The sequence below is a fragment of the Sinocyclocheilus grahami genome, unplaced genomic scaffold (genome assembly GCF_001515645.1).
Source record: "Sinocyclocheilus grahami isolate Dianchi unplaced genomic scaffold, SAMN03320097.WGS_v1.1 scaffold344.1, whole genome shotgun sequence".
NCBI classification, from domain to species: Eukaryota; Metazoa; Chordata; class Actinopteri; order Cypriniformes; family Cyprinidae; genus Sinocyclocheilus; species Sinocyclocheilus grahami.
Window position 1 is genome coordinate 2,319,158 of NW_015505523.1, and position 19,400 is coordinate 2,338,557.

At 36.9% G+C, this 19,400-nt stretch overlaps 4 protein-coding genes across 5 annotated transcripts; 3 read left to right on the top strand and 1 right to left on the bottom strand.

Moving 5' to 3' along the window:
- Positions 1-1,096: 1,096 nt before the first annotated feature.
- LOC107548141 (olfactory receptor 2M3-like) lies at positions 1,097-2,253 on the top strand. Its single transcript, XM_016228695.1, has 2 exons — positions 1,097-1,139; positions 1,279-2,253. The coding sequence occupies exon 2, from the start codon at positions 1,282-1,284 to the stop codon at positions 2,251-2,253; it is 972 nt and encodes a 323-aa protein (XP_016084181.1). The 5' UTR covers positions 1,097-1,139; positions 1,279-1,281.
- Positions 2,254-3,630: 1,377 nt separating this feature from the next.
- On the top strand, positions 3,631-5,252 carry LOC107548143 (olfactory receptor 2M3-like). The gene is made up of 3 exons (XM_016228699.1): positions 3,631-3,674; positions 3,789-4,059; positions 4,543-5,252. The coding sequence occupies exons 2-3, from the start codon at positions 3,792-3,794 to the stop codon at positions 5,250-5,252; spliced, it is 978 nt and encodes a 325-aa protein (XP_016084185.1). The 5' UTR covers positions 3,631-3,674; positions 3,789-3,791.
- A 4,012-nt stretch (positions 5,253-9,264) lies between these two features.
- LOC107548142 (olfactory receptor 2M5-like) lies at positions 9,265-10,736 on the top strand. 2 transcript variants are annotated; one of them, XM_016228697.1, is made up of 3 exons: positions 9,265-9,521; positions 9,624-9,686; positions 9,788-10,736. In XM_016228697.1, exons 2-3 carry the CDS (start codon positions 9,640-9,642, stop codon positions 10,593-10,595), a joined length of 855 nt encoding a protein of 284 aa, XP_016084183.1. In that variant the 5' UTR covers positions 9,265-9,521; positions 9,624-9,639; the 3' UTR covers positions 10,596-10,736. The 2 variants fall into 2 exon arrangements, with proteins under 2 accessions (XP_016084183.1, XP_016084182.1); XM_016228696.1 differs by having other exon boundaries at positions 9,624-10,736.
- A 693-nt stretch (positions 10,737-11,429) lies between these two features.
- LOC107548200 (protein phosphatase methylesterase 1-like) lies at positions 11,430-18,889 on the bottom strand. Its single transcript, XM_016228815.1, has 14 exons — positions 18,634-18,889; positions 17,297-17,390; positions 17,085-17,177; positions 16,503-16,560; positions 16,374-16,425; positions 16,139-16,293; positions 15,779-15,869; positions 14,000-14,065; positions 13,763-13,889; positions 12,353-12,482; positions 12,229-12,273; positions 12,069-12,133; positions 11,917-11,984; positions 11,430-11,813 (listed from the first exon to the last, which is right to left on the bottom strand). Coding segments are annotated over exons 1-14 (1,134 nt in total). The 5' UTR covers positions 18,723-18,889; the 3' UTR covers positions 11,430-11,812.
- Positions 18,890-19,400: the final 511 nt, after the last annotated feature.

Below are 19,400 nucleotides of genomic sequence, written 5' to 3' on the forward strand. Positions count from 1 at the left end.
CATGCTTGTTGCAGAGGAAATACTACAACTTTGCCGTGGATCGCTGGATCGGCTTTCACCGTGGACGACATTTCCGTCACACGCTTAATGTATTCGGCAAATCACAACGCACTGGATAGCTGGCCAATCACAGCACACCTCGCTTTTTCAGACCGATGAGCTTTGTAAAAATCGAGGCGTTTCAGAAAGGCTGGGCATAAAGGAGAAACAATAATGTACAGTATGTGGAAAATAATGTGTTTTTTTAACCTTAAACCGCGTAAACACATTTCATTACACAAAATACACAAAATAATGTTCTTTTTAACAGCACCATATGATCCCTTTAAAATATGTTCAAGAGTTTTTACACAGTTTTACAGTCTGTTGTTGTGGGGACATTTCCACGCCCTTAAACATGACACAACACAAAATGAAACGTGATTAGTTGCTTTACCTGTCAGTCATACCTTGAATGGCCAAGGCCATTCAAAGCGGCCAAGGATCCCAGACCTTCTGCTGTCAGTCTGAAGGTCTGGCTACACGAAACTAGCCACAGTGTAACCAAAGCCGCTTGAATGCAAGCCTCTAGCTTAGGTTAGCGTAATGCTATAGTACACAGATAAAGAGACCAGATGCTGGTTTTTTGAATCAATGTCAATAGAGTAGAGTTCACTATGCTGGATAAACTGCTTATCATTTAATGACAGTCTGTTGGCTAATCTTCAACATGTTTGTCTATATAGACTGTAGAGTGTCCCATTCGTCATTTTAGATTTCAGAAGGGTGCTCGTGAGCACCACCTTTGCGCCCTTGATGCACACTTCTGCCGAGCCAGACTTCTATCCGACAGACAAAGCAGTATTCCGTAACGAAAGTGTGGACTCCACGAGGGTTTAGGGTGCAATTTGGGACAGGGCCATTAACTGTCGCACAAATTCAGTGACGTCAAGGCTGTGATTTGATTGGTTATGATGGTACACATGACCAAAGTTGGCTGTTACACTTTCTCCAATGTTAGAGGCGTGGACCCTGGTATCTCCCAATAACAAGATCATATCTGATGTAACTGCTATATAAGTTCAGGAGCAGAATGCAGTTGTTTGTGGAATCTGCAGCTGGAGCAGTTGGAAGTTTAATGTCTGACTTACTGCAGAAAGGTAGCATTTTTGTTTAAGAGGTCTGTTGCATCTTATGCAAACTTTTACAATATTAATCTTTAAGTCAAATAGATGTAAAAAGATCACATTAGTATAACTTTTTCAAATCAATTTTATTTCTCTGTTTCTTGTCTTTCAGGTTATGGCGGGGTCCAATGGCACAATTGGGGATGTGTCTTTCACTTATCAGCAAATCTTTAATCTAGAAATGGATGTTGGGCTCAGTACTAAAACTATAGTGGCTGTGTTAACGTCCCTGTTCTTCTGTTTTGTAAACTGTGTGATGCTCTTTGCTCTAAAAAGCAAGCGCATATTCCAGGAGACGCCACGCTACATTCTTTTTAGCCACATGCTTATGAATGACTCTGTGCTTTTGCTGGTCACTACCATAATGTATGCAGTGGCTCTGTGTTTCCTACCAATACCTAAGTCCATCTGCACTTTGTTAGTCTTTATCTCCTACTGCACTTTCCGTAACGCTCCTCTGACACTAGCACTGATGTCTCTGGAGCGGTACATGGCGATCTGCTTCCCTCTGAGGCACTGCAACATCGCCACACCAAAAAGGACTGGAATCGCCATAGGAATCATCTGGTTCCTTAGTTCTATCAATATTATGACAGACATTATTTTTGTTTTAACTGTCAACCCTGATTATTTAGCCGGCATTATATTTTGCACATTAGAAAAATTGTTTTTATTCAAATGGCAGCTGGATAAATATCAAGCGTTTGATGTTCTTTATTTTGTGTCTGTTGCAGTGATCATTATTTTCACATACATTAGCATTATGATTACAGCCAGGTCTGTTTCCTCTGATAAAGATTCTGCTAAGAAAGCTCTCAAAACGGTACTCTTGCACTTGATTCAGCTGGGACTGTGTCTCACCTCTTTCCTGTATACTTCAATAGAAAGAATGCTATACATGATGACTGGAAGCAACTCTTCTCTCTTCATAAATCTGAGATATCTAAATTTTCTTATTATTCTTATTCTACCACGTTGCCTGAGTCCCCTAATCTATGGTATGAGAGATGAAGCCGTGTGGCCCTTGTTCAAATATTTTTTCTGCTATCGTTCAGGAAAAGTAAAGCCTTCTATTAATGTACATTAAATGTATGGAAATTTGACATGCAAATGGTCATATAAAAAAGATATTGTGGCTTGTAAGATGCAATCATATTCATAGCAATATTAAATATGTTTGCCAAACTCTCAGATCAACTTATTTTCTGCCAAAAATATTTTTAAGACTGTCGGTGAGTAATCTCAGTGAGTAATATAATATATGTGCACAATTTAATGTAATATTTATTTATTTATATATTTTATTTAATTTGTATGCCTATCATTTTTTCATGCTTTCATTTTATTTGTTTTTTAATGTTTTTTTATTCTAATATGGAAGCTGTTATTGATAAGTTTCTACATGCCTGGCTGCTAAAATTTCATGTCTCTCGCACACACACACAAAAAAAGTTGAAGACTAATAGTAAGACTAACAGCAAAATAAAAATTATTTTGAGAAAATAATAATAATAATGTGTCTTAACCAAGCATAAAAGCACCATAGAAAAAGACAGTTAACACCTCATAAGAATTCTATTTAAGATTATATGTATTGTACTCCTTCAAAATGTGACGTGAAGTAGAGAACCATTAAGGGACTGGTGGAGCGGGTGCGACCTGCTCCAAGCTGGATTTGAACCAGCGTTTCCAGCATGGGAGGCAGGCGCACTAACAAGGGCACTAAAGACTGCAGCCTCTAGTCTCTTGAGATCAGGGGAGTGAGGTTTACCCCCACAGCTCTTACTAGTTGGCCTCCTTCACACTCACCCCCTAAACCTCACTCCCATCCGGGTCACGGCACCAATGTAACTCCTCGACCCGCTCCCCCATGCCCATGATAGGGAGAACCACCAGAATTGGAACCACCATACCCACTGGACTTGGGAACTTTGGGTCCACCAAACTTGAAAGCAATGGGCTCAGAATTCCCAGGCTCAGGACCACAGGCCTTGGGACCACTAGACCACCAAACTTGGAAGCTTTGGGAGCACCAGGCTCGGGACCAGTGGACTCAGGACCACCAGACTTAGAAACTCTTAACCAAAGGACATTAATAAGCTCATTCAAGGTAATGCTGTCTGTTCTTGGAGATAAGAATGTGTACAGTTAATCATCCAGTCCATTTCAAAAACATGCCTTAAGCATGTGTCTACTTCAGGGAACCTCATGGTAAAGTTCTAAAAACTCTGCCACGCATATCTCTATGGGGCTGAAATCTTGGCTATTTTGTGATGTCTGGTCTGGATTTAACAGATACAGGGGATGAACTCAATTGTGGGGTTTTATTAAACAGATATATGAAGACAATGGAACACAACAGGCGAGTAAACTTTAGTAAGAGATCCCCCAAAGGCTCCCACCCACTGAGTGACACGTACAGTATACCCACATGGCTCTGTCTGCCACCATATAACAGCTATCAGCTATATATGTTTTGGAGCAGAATGCAGCTGGAGCAGATGGAAGGTTAATGTTGCACCTTTTGCAAATGTTTTAAAATATTGCGTCAAATTGCTTTGGACATGATCTTTAGTATAACTTGCTCTGATAACCCTTGTTTCTCTGTTTCTTGTCTTTCAGCTTATGGCGGGGTCTAATGGCACAACTGAGGACGTGTCTTTCACTTATCAACAAATCTTTAAGCTAGACATTGATGCTGGGCTCAGTACTAAAACTGCAGTGGCTGTGTTAACATCTCTTTTCTTCTGTTTTGTAAACTGTGTTATGCTCTTTGCTCTAAAAAGCAAGCGCATATTCCAGGAGACGCCGCGCTACATTCTTTTTGGCCACATGCTTATGAATGACTCTGTGCTTTTGCTGGTCACAACTATTATGTACACAGTAGCTCTCTGTTTTCTTCCAATACCTAAGTCCATCTGCACTCTGTTAGTCTTTATTTCTCACTGTACTTTCCGTAACGCTCCTCTGACACTAGCACTGACTAACAAGGGCACTAAAGACTGCAGCCTCTAGTCTCTTGAGATCAGGGGAGTGAGGTTTACCCCCACAGCTCTTACTAGTTGGCCTCCTTCACACTCACCCCCTAAACCTCACTCCCATCCGGGTCACGGCACCAATGTAACTCCTCGACCCGCTCCCCCATGGTGTACTCCTTCAAAATGTGACGTGAAGTAGAGAACCATTAAGGGACTGGTGGAGCGTGTGCGACCTGCTCCAAGCTGGATTTGAACCAGCGTTTCCAGCATGGGAGGCAGGCACACTAACAAGGGCACTAAAGACTGCAGCCTCTAGTCTCTTGAGATCAGGGGAGTGAGGTTTACCCCCACAGCTCTTACTAGTTGGCCTCCTTCACACTCACCCCCTAAACCTGTAGCTCTCTGTTTTCTTCCAATACCTAAGTCCATCTGCACTCTGTTAGTCTTTATTTCTCACTGTACTTTCCGTAACGCTCCTCTGACACTAGCACTGATGTCTCTGGAGCGGTACGTGGCGATCTGCTTCCCTCTGAGGCACTGCAACATCGCCACACCAAAAAGGACTGGAATCGCCATAGGAATCATCTGGTTCCTTAGTTCTATCAATTTTGTAACAGACATTATTTTTGTTTTAGTTGTTGACCCCAGTTATTTAGCCAGTATTATATTTTGCACATTAGAAAAATTGTTTTTATTCAAATGGCAGCTGGATAAATATCAAGCTTTTGATGTTCTTTATTTTGTGTCTGTTGCAGTGATCATTATTTTCACATATATTAGCATTATGATCACAGCCAGGTCTGTTTCCTCTGATAAAGATTCTGCTAAGAAAGCTCTCAAAACGGTGCTCTTGCACTTGATTCAGCTGGGACTGTGTCTCACCTCTTTCCTGTATACTATAATAGAAAGAACACTATACATGATGACTGGAAGCAACTCTTTTCTCTTCATAAATCTGAGATATTTAAATTATCTTACTGTTCTTATTCTGCCACGCTGTCTGAGTCCTCTGATCTATGGTATGAGAGATGAAGCCGTGTGGCCTTTATTTAAATATTTCTTCTGCTATCGTTCAGGCAAAGTAAGGCCCACTGTTAATGTACATTAAATGTCTAGTAAGAGGATGTGAACATAAACAATATTTCAATTTCTTCTAATAAGAATCTTTATACTTTGGACTGTTGAAGGAAGACTCTTTTAGGAGGCTCTTTTGGCATATAAATACGTATAGTTTATCATATACACTGTAAATATAAATAATCCACCCTCATTTTAATTTTAAACACATATGATGCCTATAAATAAACTATTTCACTAACTTACAATTCAGTTTTATTGTTTTTTTATGAGGTTGAGACACTTTTGCTTGTCAGTGGGTGAAACTGCTTGTGTGCTGAACAAACGTCTTCCAAATCCTTTAGAGTTAAGATTGAGTACTTTTTTATTTTCCAAAAAAAATAAATTACTAATTTAGTTCATCTATAACTGTACTATTTTCTATGTTCCTCTTTAACAGTCTGCACTCATCTTTGTGAGCAAACATTTTAACAGCTCTAAAAATCTATAGTCATAGTGATTCTAGCAGATTATATGTGTTTAAGTGAGAAATGCTTAAGCAGACACTGTACACTTACTTTACATTTCTCTTATTTTAATCATGTCTGGATGGGACCTTGCTTTACAGCAGCAACGCGTGTATGTGCAAATTGCAAATTTTTAGGCAAATTCAAATAAAGCAAAACCTTGTGTTTTCTGTTCATGTGGTTTAAAAAAGTTGATATAACAAAAACAGGCTTATTTTAATTCACCTCATCAAGACAGCAAAGGTCACCAGCAGGGGACGCAACGACGAGGCAAAATAAAGTAGCTTTAGTATAATCTACAATGTTAGTTTGTTTTTTTGTTTTTTTTGTGAATATGATAGTGTTAAATATTTTATTTGTTAATTTTATCTTTGAAAATTAATGATCAATGAAATTTGTGGTAGCCAAGCATAATCAACATCCTTTGTGATTTATGGAATCTGCAGCTGGAGCAGATGGAGGTCTGATGTCTGCCTTATTCACTGTAGAAAAGCAATACGATTGTGTCTGAACATTTTAAAATCTCACCCCAATACATTGCCACACCAAAAAAATAAAAAAATTGCACTAGAAATGCAATTTGCAATCATATGATGTTGCTAAAAAGAACATTATTTTGTGTATTTGGTGTAATGAAATGTGTTTATGCGGTTTGAGGTAAAAAAAACAAAAACAAACATTATTTTCCACATACTGTACATTATTGTTTCTCCTATATGCCCCGCCTTTCTGAAACGCGTCGATTTTTACAAAGCTCATCGGTCTGAAAAAGTTGTGATTGGCCGAATACCTCAAGCGCGTGGCGGAAATGTTACGCATAAAACCTAAACCATAAACATAAAACCATGTCTGCATTTGTGATCAGAGAAAGGACAAACAACAAGTGCTACTCTACACTGCTCAAAACTCACGTTTGAATCATCAGTGGCAAATTCTTTAATATAAAAACAGTCTGTGAGTCAGAACAGCCGGCATTGTAGTCTACTCTTCCAGGTTCAGGAAACAGTCCTCCATAAAATGCACTGCACACATCTGAATATTTGGGTTAAACTGTTCTGGAACAGTGTTGTAAATACAACTTGAACACTGTTTTCTAGTCGTGTCCTCTTTTGGACGGCCAAATAAAGTAGTTTCACTTTCACAACGAAACACACAGCGTCACACACGGTGGGTTAGAGGGAGCGGAGGCCGGTGGGCTTGAGAACGGATTGGCCGGTGGGCTTGCGGCAACCACATGTGACGACCCCGGGCTGGACTCCGCTTCGTCCACGGTGAAAGCCGATCCGGCGATCCACAGCACGAAGTTGATGTATTTCCTCAGCGACCAGCACGGATCAGCTCCAGACATGACGAAGCAGATATCCTCCTCTTTTGGAAGACCGAACAAAGTAGTTTAGCTTTCACAATGAAACACAGCGCCTTCATGACATGGCAGGCGGCGGCAACAACAATACTACAGCGAGAATAAAAGTCACGCCTTCTTTCTTTGCGTGAACATTTGGGCGGCATTATGCAAATCTTCCCACATAGTGAGGTAGACATGTGGGGGCGTGTTAGAACGAGCCGTTTTAGGTAGGCGTGGTTGACTCTTAACTTTTATATCTGTTTGGATTTGAGACTTTAGTCTTTGCAACTTTACAGATCTTCTTTATGCACCAAGAGCTTGTAACACTCCAGAGAGAAAGGAAAAATTTAAATTGCATCATATGACCCCTTTAAGCCGTTTGGCAGCTTGATAAAACTCAAGGGTTTGATGTTCTTGTTTGTGTCTGTTGCAGTGATCATAATTTTCCACATACATTAGCATTATGATCACAGGTCTGTTTCCTCTTATAAAGATTCTGCTAAGAAAGTGCTCAAAATGGTACTCTTGCATTTGATTCAGCTGGTACTGTGTCTCACCTCTTTCTTGTATACTATAATAAACAAAGCCTTATATATGGTAATTGAGAGCTCTTCTCTTTTCAGAAATATCAGGTATACCTCGTCACCTTATTTATGGAATGAGAGATAAACCAGTGTGGCCTTTGTTTAAGTTTATTATTTTCTGTTGTTCAGGCAAAGTAAGGCCCTCTGTTAATGTACAATAACTGTATGGTACGGGATGAGATGAAATAATAAGTTAACATGCAATATTTGTGACAGAAAAAAAACTGACTTACAAATGCTACTGCCACATTGTTCTCCTTCAGAACAACAACAGAATAATATATATTTTTAATTAAATTGCATGGTGTGAATTTATTTATTTATTTATTTCATTTCTTTGATTTTTGTCATTGGCAGGCATTTTTCTTACTGCTGAAATTACACATCATCTTTTAAACTCCTAAAAAATAAATAAACAAATAAAACAAAAATTATATAAAATTAAAAAATGATAAATAATTTATATGAAAGGCCTGTGTTCAGCACATTTTGGACTGTAAAAGAAGACTCTTTTGTTGTTAGTTTGTTTTTAAGCTACAAACAACATTGATATGTATAGTTGAGTATTTACTCATTAAAATAAAACTCATGAGTTTTAGGTGTCCCTGTAATAAAGTACTATATTTAACTATTAACAGTTTCAGTACTCACCAAAAAAACTGTATAATTTCTTCATTATTATTATTATTATTATTTTTGTCTATAAAGGCCTTAGTTCACAATGTCAAAAATGCATTTTCTGTACAGACTGTACAGACTTTTTAAATGTATTTTTGTTTATATCTGGAATTAGATTAATTTTGGCCTCGAAATTAATGTGAAAGTGGTCAGTGAAAGATTATTTAATCTCAGAAAAGGCTTCATTTAAAAACAATTTTAATTCTCATCTTTTTCTGTTTATTTTTTGCCATTATCCATTCAGAAAGCTAAAGCCCTCGTCTCATCAACACTTGTAAATGTCACCAGCAGAGGGCGCAAATAATCCGAGAGAAAATACATTAACTTTAACGGACTGAACTGGAATCACTTGCAAAAATTGCATTGCGAATTTGGGATCGTTCTTTTCGCTTAACAGCTGTCCATTTGTTAATGTTATTTCCCGCCATCAATGATCATCTCGGTAGGTTAAAACTTCTGTGGAAGCTATGAGCCTCAACAACATAATCTGTGAAACATGGTAACCAAATAAGGCCAACATACACTTAGTAATAAATAAAAGCTATTACTGTGAAGTTAAAAATAAATATTGTTATATTATTTTAATTGTGTGTGTGTGTGTGTGTGTGTGTGTGTGCCTGGTATTGATCACGTTATGGGGACCAAATGTTGACCTTGTGGGAACATTTTTGAGGTCCCCATGAGGAAACAAGCTTATAAATCATACAGAATGAGTTTTTTTGAGAAAGTAAAAATGCACAAAGTTTCCTTTTTTAGGTGTAGGGTTGGTGTAGGGCAATAGCACATACAGTTTGTACAGTATAAAAACCATTACGCCTATGGAATGTCCCCATAAAACATGGAAACACAACATGTGTGTGTGTGTGTGTGTGTGTGTGTGGTGAATTATACCATTATGGTATGATGTTTTGCATTAAATCAGAAATAGGTAGAAGCAATTTCACTATTGGTCACAGGTCTTTAGGGCCCTTCTTAGAATGACCCCCACATACTACTTTCCACACTTCTATCTGGCTTTGCTTCCTCCCATACCTCTTATGCACCCAGTGACACATACGGTATACCCATGTGGTTCTGTCCCAGCTATATAAGTATAGGAGCAGAACTGTTTGTGGAATCTGCCATTGGATCAGATGAATGGCTGATGTCTGACTTATTGACTGAAGAATAACACGTTTGTGTCTGAGGTATACTGCAAACGTACAAATCTCACTTCAGTGCACAACAAGATAAAGATGCCACTCAGATTTACACTAATCAGCCTTGTTTCTCTGTTTCTTGTCTTTCAGCTCATGGCGGGCTCTAATGGCACAGCTGTGGATGTGCCATTTATTTATCAGCAAATCTTTAAGGTAGAATTGGATGCTGGGCCCAGTACTAAAATTTCAGTGCTTATGTTAATATCTCTGTTTTTCTTTTTTGTAAACTGTGTGATGTTCTTTGCCCTGAGAAGCAAGCGTGTCTTCCATGAGACGCCGCGCTACATTCTTTTTGGCCACATGCTTATGAATGACTCTGTGCTTTTGCTCCTCACAACTGTCATGTACACTATGGGCACGTATTACCTTCAAGTAACCAGAGCCATCTGCACTTTGTTAGTCTTTATCTCCTACTGCACTTTCCGTAACGCTCCTCTGACACTAGCACTGATGTCTCTGGAGCGGTACGTGGCAATCTGCTTCCCTCTGAGGCACTGCAATATTGCCACACCAAAAAGGACTGGAATCGCCATAGGAATCATCTGGTTCCTTAGTTCTATCAATATTATAACGGACATTATATTTGTGTTAATTATCAATCCAAGTTTATTTGTAGAGGTTTTATTTTGCACACAAGAAAAATTGTTTTTATTCAAATGGCAGCTGGATAAAACTCAAGGGTTTGATGTTCTTTATTTTGTGTCTGTTGCAGTGATCATAGTTTTCACATATATTAGCATTATGATCACAGCCAGGTCTGTTTCCTCTGATAAAGATTCTGCTAAGAAAGCTCTCAAAACGGTGCTCTTGCACTTGATTCAGCTGGGACTGTGTCTCACCTCTTTCCTGTATGCAACAATAAACAAAGCAATATACACAGTGTCTGACAGCTCTTCTCTCTTCATAAATCTCAGATATCTGAATTTTCTTATTCTTCTTATGCTGCCGCGCTGCCTGAGTCCTCTGATTTATGGTATGAGAGATGAAGCCGTGTGGCCCTTATTCAAATATTATTTCTGCTATCGTTCAGGCAAAATAAGGCCCTATGTTAATGTACATTAACTGTGTGATATGAGATGATATGAAATAATAATTTGCACAATGGTAATTGTAAAGTTGCAACAAACTGTTTCATCATTATGAATGCCATATTTAAACATGTTTATCTGAAAAGATAACAGCACCATATACTTTTATATTAAATTGCACCATTCTGTTTCTTAAAATGAAAATAAATGTATTTTTCATGCTTTCATTTGATTTTTCTTTCTGTTATAACATGTAAGCTCACAGGTTTTTACATGTCTTGCTGCTAAAATAACACATTCTCTGTTAATGGTTAACAGGCTCTTATAAGAATCATTAAAATATATGCGTACACTTTTGACCGTAAAAAGAACACACTTTAAAGCTATTGTATCTATCAACAGCATGATTATGTATGTACAAATGTAAATAAAACACCCTTATCTGAGATATAAAGTTGTGCAATACTGTATTGAATTATTAAGTGTAAAATTTGTTTAAAAATAGCAATATATCTTGTTCAAATTATTGTGCTTCTTGATGTACTTTATTATGTTTATATATTGATTCTCTCGCTAGATTTACATACGAGTTAAAGACAGAACTGCCTCTCTTACACCACTGACCAAAAGGTTATTTTTATGTTAAGCTTCTTTGTTGGTATAAAATTGCATGATGTAACCTGTAAATCAGAAGTAAAGAGCGAAGAATATGATTTTATGCCATGCACAGAATAAATAAGATTTGGATTTAGAAGTTCTCATTCTTATTCATTTTGGTATATTTCAGTTATAATATCCGATTTGCTTCCATTGAATGAAATGTTCTCTCTGCTAATACTGTAAATTATAAATAAGCGCAGACTGTGGAAACCTCTCTTTATTATTTCCCTTGAAATCAGCAAAAACCAACACTTTTAACATGATGCAATCATCCTAATTACAATAACAAACAAGCAAGGCATCAGAGGAAATGCAAAAAATAATCAGTGCGGGGGAGAATAAAAATTGAAATATACATAACGATTTTAAATTATAAGTATTATTGTATTATTATTTCCTGCCAAAATAGCCAAGAGAATTGTAATAATTACAGCAAACATACATAAAGTCATACAAAACTGAATATAATTTAAGAATGAAGTGCTAAGAATGAGTTGTCATCATGGTTTTGGTTGTATTGTAATCTGCGGTGGAGAGCAGAGAGGGACGGCACATCGCTGGATGAAGACTACGAGTGAAGGCTACACGACGTCTGTTGAAGTAAACGACACACACAGAAGACAAAGGGTGAGATCAGAAAACAAAACAAAAATTGATTTTCTTTTATACGATTCAATCAACACTTGACGTCTTACCAGGGGAAACCCTCCTTGAATTCAGTGAACTTGTGACGGACCATGAAGGTGGCTAGAGCATCAGCTACCTGCATCAGATATCATAGTTCAGAAGCAGCAAATACAGCTGAAGCGAAAATGTTTTCCACGATTGTGATGTGAAACAGACATACTTTTTCTGGGGCATCTTCATGAACAGCATGGCCACATTGTGGCAGAACCTGCATCTGGAACTTTCCTGTAATAATAACAACCACAAAAGACATGAAGGACCTTCTGGCCACAGCAACGTGATGTGCTGTACCATAAAGAGCAAGAATATAAATGCTTTACCTTGCATTTGCCCAATGGTAAGATCTTTATCAAGCCTGTCAACACCTATGGGAGACACATTACTCATTAAGAGTTGTTTTTTACACCGAGTAAGTCTAGAAGACAAATGTCTAAGCGTTCTGACCAGCCAGCAGGAGGAGTTTTGGCACGGAGCAGGTGAGAAAGAGAGAAGACAGTCCTTTAAACCAGCCCTCCCAGTACTTCTCTGTCTTTGAGAGTTCAATACGCCAGGTGTACAGACATTCTTTCTTTATCTGTCAAATGGGAAAATCGTCAAACATTTGCACATAAAATAATGCTTAATGTTCATTGCGAAACATACTTAGATGTACAATAAAGTAAGGGATAACGTTCAAATATTTGGGGGTTGGCAAGATGTTTTAAATGTAAAAAAAAAAAAGTATCTTATGCTCAACAAGGCTGCATTTATTCATCAAAAATACAGTGAAAACAGTAATATTGTGAAATATTACATTTTCTATTTTATTTAAAATGTAATTTATTCCTGTGATGGCAAAGCTGAATTTCAGCAGCCATTATTAAAGTGCCCCTATTATGGATTTTTGAAAATTAACTTTCATGCAGTGTGTAACAACAGCTCTAAGTGAATGAAAACATCCTGCAAAGTTTTAAATCTGAAAGTGCACCGTGTATAAACTTAACTCTCTCAAAAGAAAGAGTTGACTCTGAATCATTGAAACGAGTCGTTTTTAAAACTAATCCCAAGCTGTTTCATGTTGATGTCAACATGAAGCATTAGCATATTGCCCGAGCACTTGTTGGTCTTTTAGCATTGGTCTGAATGAAAATGCAGATTAATTCATTGCCACTAGGTGCCACTTTTGGAGCTGTAAAAATAGCGGTTTCCCAGATAACACTGTACACAAAGCAGCACTGCGCTCACAAACGCTTTAAAATGAATCCCAAGCCATTTCATGTTGATGTCAAAGCACTTGTTGGTTTTATAGCATTGGTCTGAATGAAAATGCAGATTAATTCATTGCCACTAGGTGCCACTTTTGGAGCTGTAAAAATAGCGGTTTCCCAGATAACACTGTACACAAAGCAGCACTGCGCTCACAAATGCTGCTTTATCAGGCATTACAGGTATGATGCAATGAAAATGAGACCAATCGGACCAATTACCGCAGATTAGCGTCACGCAAAGGAGGGGTTTGAAGAAATGAATCGTTGAGCGAATCTTTTGGGAGTCGTTGAGCAAGTAAGGTAAAAATAGATGCATAGTGTGTTTTGACCTTGCATGCATGCCAACCTGTTGTTGCAGACTCCCAAAACCAAACCATGAACCTTTCATTACCAATAATAGGGGCACTTTAAAGTCTTTAGTGTCCCAATGAACAATGCATCCCTGCTGAAAATATTATCAGATAAAAGATTACATTTATTTTATTAATTAATTTCATTCATTAATTTATTCACTAAAAAAATCTTACTTATCCCAAACTTTTTAATGGTAAAGTACAGTCAGTCAGTTATTGTCACAAAATCTGATCAGAATTTAAACATATAATACCTCTTGGTCATCCTCTTTCTTCCTTTTATGGTTGGATTCACCTCCTTCTTCATCCTCCTCTTCTTCTTCAATAATGCCTTCACTGATGCTCCTGGAAACCCCTGGACTACTCAATGGCTCCTCACATCTAAACATCCGAAGACAACAAATCAGTGCAATATATACAATACCTAAACATTTCTACAAATTTACAACAATTCCTTGAGCTAGTTAAGGGAACCAATAGGGAAGACTTACTTTTTCACCTGTCCAACCATGGACACTCGTGCAGACTCAACATTCCTGATCTGACCACTTTTCACGCTGGTAAGGGGGGAAAAAATATCAGTCTTTATTAGAGCTGGGAAAAAATAGGGAAGCCAGTTTCCGCAGCTGAGTGAATAATAAAAAAAAAAGTAATTGCAGGTTTTTATCTCACAATTCTGACTATTCTCGCAATTGTGAATTTACATATATTTTCTCTGAATTATAAGATATAAACTAAATATAAGATATAAACTCACAATACTTTTTTTCTCAGAATTGCATGATACAAACTAGGGCTGGACAATAATTCAATATCAATATGTATCGCGATATAATTATTTTCAATAACAGTGATATGATTTTTAAACACATTTCCAATATTTCGATATACATTACCAGTGTTTCCCATACATTATTTTATTTGTGGCGTTTGACTTAATTGAATATGAATGTATCTCTGAAGGGAACCGACTGTCTTCAGAAAAGTTTCGATGGCATTTTCATTTTATCTGATAAAGAAGCGTTCATGAGCGGAGCTGATTTGATTACAGCCGTTATTGGAGAAAGCGCTAGTTCTACTGCTCTCAAAGCGCCTCCTGCTGGCAGACAATCAGTTTGCATTTTCAATAAGCCCGTCTCCAGCAACATGTTTTTGTTGTTTTGTTTTTTTCTGCAGCGACTCATACCCTTTTTTTCTGGCTGAAGCACATTTGTTTCAATCTATAAGAATAATCAGCCTACACTACCAGTCAAAGGTTTGTTAACAGTAAGATTTTTAATGTTTTTAAAGAATTCTCTTCTGCTCACTAAGCCCGCTTTTTTTTTTTTTTTTTTGAAGTACAGCAAAAAACACTACAATTTTGAAATATTTTTACTATTTAACATAACTGCTTTCTATTTGAATAGATTTTAAAATGTAATTTATTCCTGTGATCAAAGCTACATTTTCAGCATAATTACTCCTGTCTTCAGTGTCACATGATCCAGAAATCATTCTAATATGCTGATTATCAATATTTAAAACAGTTGATTCTTTGATGAATAGAAAGATCCAAATATCAGCATTTATCTGAAATAAAAAGCTTTTGTAGCATACACTATTCCATTCAAAAGCTTGGAGTCAGTATCATTTTTTTATTATTTTTTTGGGAAAGAAATTATAGAAATTAATACTTTTCAATCGGACCAATTACCGCAGATTAGCGTCACGCAAAGGAGGGGTTTGAAGAAATGAATCGTTGAGCGAATCTTTTGGGAGTCGTTGAGCAAGTAAGAACTCGCAAAATGTAAACTCACAATTGCGAGAAAAAAATTTCAGAATTGTGAGATAAAAAGTCCCAATTAGCTTGTTTACATTTTTATTCAGTGGCGGAAATAGGCTTCCATAAAAAAAAAAGTTGTATTAATTTCTTTCCACTATATAAAAAGCACAGCTAAAAGTGACAGTCATTTAAATTAAAATTTATGAAAATATTTTTTATGTTCTGTAATTGTTGATTAATTCTAAACAAAAACAATAATTTGGCATTCAGGCCTGGAGCTATAATTACTAATTTTATACATGTTGTTTCAACATCAATTTGTACACACACACATATACATATATATATATATATATATTTTTTTTTTTACCAATTTTAACGCTAGATGTTTAAATCAATTTGTGCAATTAATTAAATGACAGTCCTAGATTTTAGATATTACAGGACTAATTCAATTTTTAAACAACTGTCACTGGATATTTTCAACAGCATACTGAAAACTTTGTACCTCCATTCGATTGCATTCTCCACAGATTTAAATGTTTTTGGTCGACTCCTCAGAAAGTTTTGCATGCTGTTCAAGGCATCCATTGCTGTACCTGAAGAATGAGCAAAAATGCATTAAATGTATGCATAAATATAAAGCATAGTCACATATAGTCAAACTGCACTGAAATCAATTACAAAACATATAGCGGTTTCATAATGGTTGGCGAATACCTTACAGCAATAACTATCTAATAACTCTTGAGATGTAAATAAAGTTATTTTTCATTGCATGCACAAGTAAATGTTTTTTCTCTCATCCGTTTTTTGCTTGTGTGGAGAATGAAACTAGGTAAACTAAGAATAAGGGGTAAAAACTTACCTTCCACTACATCAATAACACAAAGGCCAAGCAGTGATGGCACGTGATTGGCTGCAGCCGTGTGAACTGCTATTGCTCCACCCATGCTGTGACCAATAATCATGATGGGAGGTGGGTTTTCCCCATAAAGTGCCTCCACCACTTTTCCAACATCCCTGAGAGAAAGTAACATTTCTAAATTAAATGCTGCAAAAACCTGCTTTGTACAGACCTTGGGTGATGAGTGTGTACTCACTTGGCCATTGTTTCAGCAGACAGGTCATCAGGATTCTTTACTTTAGTATCACCTGAATGATATACGTGATTATAAAATCAACAGCTTATGGTTTGTTATCAGCGAATAAAAGTGTTTGAAATCCCTTACCATGTCCTCTGAGGTCCATAGCTACAACCCTGCAGTTAATTCGGCTGCATATAACAGACTGAAAATACAAACATTGGATAATATAAATTATAATAATATTAATAATCATATAAATTAATTAATAATATTATCTATTTATCTATGTGTGTGCATGTGTGTTTGTATTTGTATATGTATATATATCATTTTTGATCTTTCATCTGATCAAAAATATAGTAAAACTGTAATATTCTGAAATATTATTACAGTTTAGTACTGTTTTCTATTGTAATGAAGTATATGTTTTAAAATGTAATTTATATTTTTGTGATGGAAAACCTGAATTTTAAAAAAAGTTTAAAGTTTGAATGCATCCACGCTAAATTAAACTGTTCATTTCTTCTACAAAAATTATTTAAAACGTAAAAAATTTTGAACGATGCATATTTATTTATACATACATATAATATATATTAGTGCATAGAACAGAGAACGTCACATCTTTTTCCACATCTGTCTCTTTGATATGCATGAAGTACCATAAAAACAAAGTACTAGAAGTCCAGTAGTGAGGTACGGCTTTGTGAGATGACAGAAACTCACAGTGAAGACTGCCCAGGACAGTGCAGAGTGACCTCCTCCATGAAGGAGCATCAGGACGGGACCATGAGAGCCACTGCTGTAAATTCTAAATGTGTACAAAGCAGTAAAGGAATGTTTCACAGAACAGAATGGGACATGAGCACATGAGCTACATAAAGGGTAATATATTCCATCATTTGACAAGAGTCTTCACAACAATAAACAAAGGATATGTCTTTGCTGTTGTCATTTTCCACCTCCACGTCCTCCATTGTTTCGAAGTACTGACTCCAGGGCAGAGGAGTAAAATCTCGTTTTCTTCCTGGTCTGCACGGAGATGGGAGAATCAAACACAGTTAGTAACATGTGTGTTTTATATATACTTATACTTTTTTTATTTTTTTATTACTAGTCATGGTTTAAACGACTGACCAAAAGGATACAGAGCTCAGATAAAGTGTGAAAATGAGCATCAATCAGAAGAAAGGCCAGCTAGTGAGGAGTTCACAAATAAGAAACGAATCCATCATTAAGGTGTTTTAACTTTAAACCGTTGCTTGACCAAAAAATGTGTTCAGAATCCATAATAACATTTCATCCTGTGGAAAACTCCATCCCCTGTTGTCCTCTCACATCAAAATTCACCCACATAGTTGTTTAGAACTATTTTAGAATTGTTTGAAGTCAAAGATGTCTATGATGGATTTGTTATTACAAATGCACAGCTTTTCACTTCACAAGACGTCAACTGATGGACTGGAGTCATGTGGATTACTTGTCCGTTACTGTTAGGTTTTTACCAGCTGTTTGAACTCTTATTCTGACGGCACCCATTCACTCCAGAGGATCCATTAGTGAGCAAGTGATGTAGTGATAGATTTCTCCAAGTCTGTCCTGATGAAGAAACAAACTCATCTACACTTTGGATGGCCTGAGTGTGATTATACTTTCAGCATAAGGGGGGGTCATTTACGCATATCTTTCGTATAAGGTGATAATTAAGTTGACCAACTCTGTTTCGTATTTCGTATGATAAATAAAGTACAATCAGATATTTTTAATACATTTTATTTGCAACATTTTTAGCAACTTTCTTTTCGCCCGCTGACTTTTTGGTTCTCGGTTCACAGGAGTAGTATATGTCAGACGGTTGTTGAATCGCGAACTGCTCGAGTAGATTTAATCTGGTTTTGTGAATTTATTCAGTCGATTATTTGAAAAGATCCGACTCAAAAGAACGACTCGGACATCGCTATCGAGTGAGTCGTGATCGCAGCGGCTGGATGAGACACGGGGCGCAGGAGGGGACCGCAGACAGTCAGAAAAGCAACATTTAATCGTTGACGGCTTTTGGCACGATCGAGACAGATTTGTCATTCCGTGTGATAAATATGGGAATAGTTAAACAGTCATATAAGCAATAGACCCCGAGAAGTTATGACTCGTCACTTTATGGATCTTCTAGATCGTGACAGCTAACAGCTCTCAGCGATAGGGTTGCTAAAACACATTGTATGCACTGATGTGCATATGATTATGATTAAAAGATATGATTAAAGAGTAAACTCACCCCATTCTTAATTTAACGTTAGATCCCGACTGCAAACCTGCCATTGGGGGTTTGGAGGCTAGCAAATTCAAATGCAACTGTTTCTCCATGGTGTGAGGAAATCAAAACCCTTTGAGCAGGTAAAGCGTCTAGCCCTCTTTGCACCATACGAGTCCTCTTCTATAAACACTACAGTTGTACACTTTACAAATTAACGTTGAATCAGACTTGATCAGCAGACAGGTACAAGAATCTACGTTCACACAAGTAGTCTCCGCCCACCAGTATTTTCCCCAGCGTGCGTTATGGGAAATGTAGTCATTTAACGGGTTCTTAATGCTGACGCTGACGTCACGGCGCATGGGAAAGAACTACAACTAACAGAAAACACCAGTTTTAGCTCCTTGGCACGTAATCCAGCCTGAAAAATATGACGTAATGCAATACAAAAAATGATAGAGATTGATCATCGTCAGTGCCCTGTAAAGGACTGCGTTCTAAATATCGCGAAGTGATATTTGTGCACCTTTTCTGAAATCCTTGACCACCTCCTCTGGTGTGGCCATTATTTTCACTAAAAGAAATATAATTTGATTTTGTTTTATTTAAAATTATAATTTTGAAATTATTGAAATTAAGATTACAGATCGCAGGTCTGATGATTTTATTTTATATTCACTTTCTATTTTATTAAATGTTAGACGTTAAAATTTGAACTGAAAACCAATTTCTTTTTATAATGCAAAGCATTGTAAACGTATTGCATTGCAGTTATTATTACTGACATT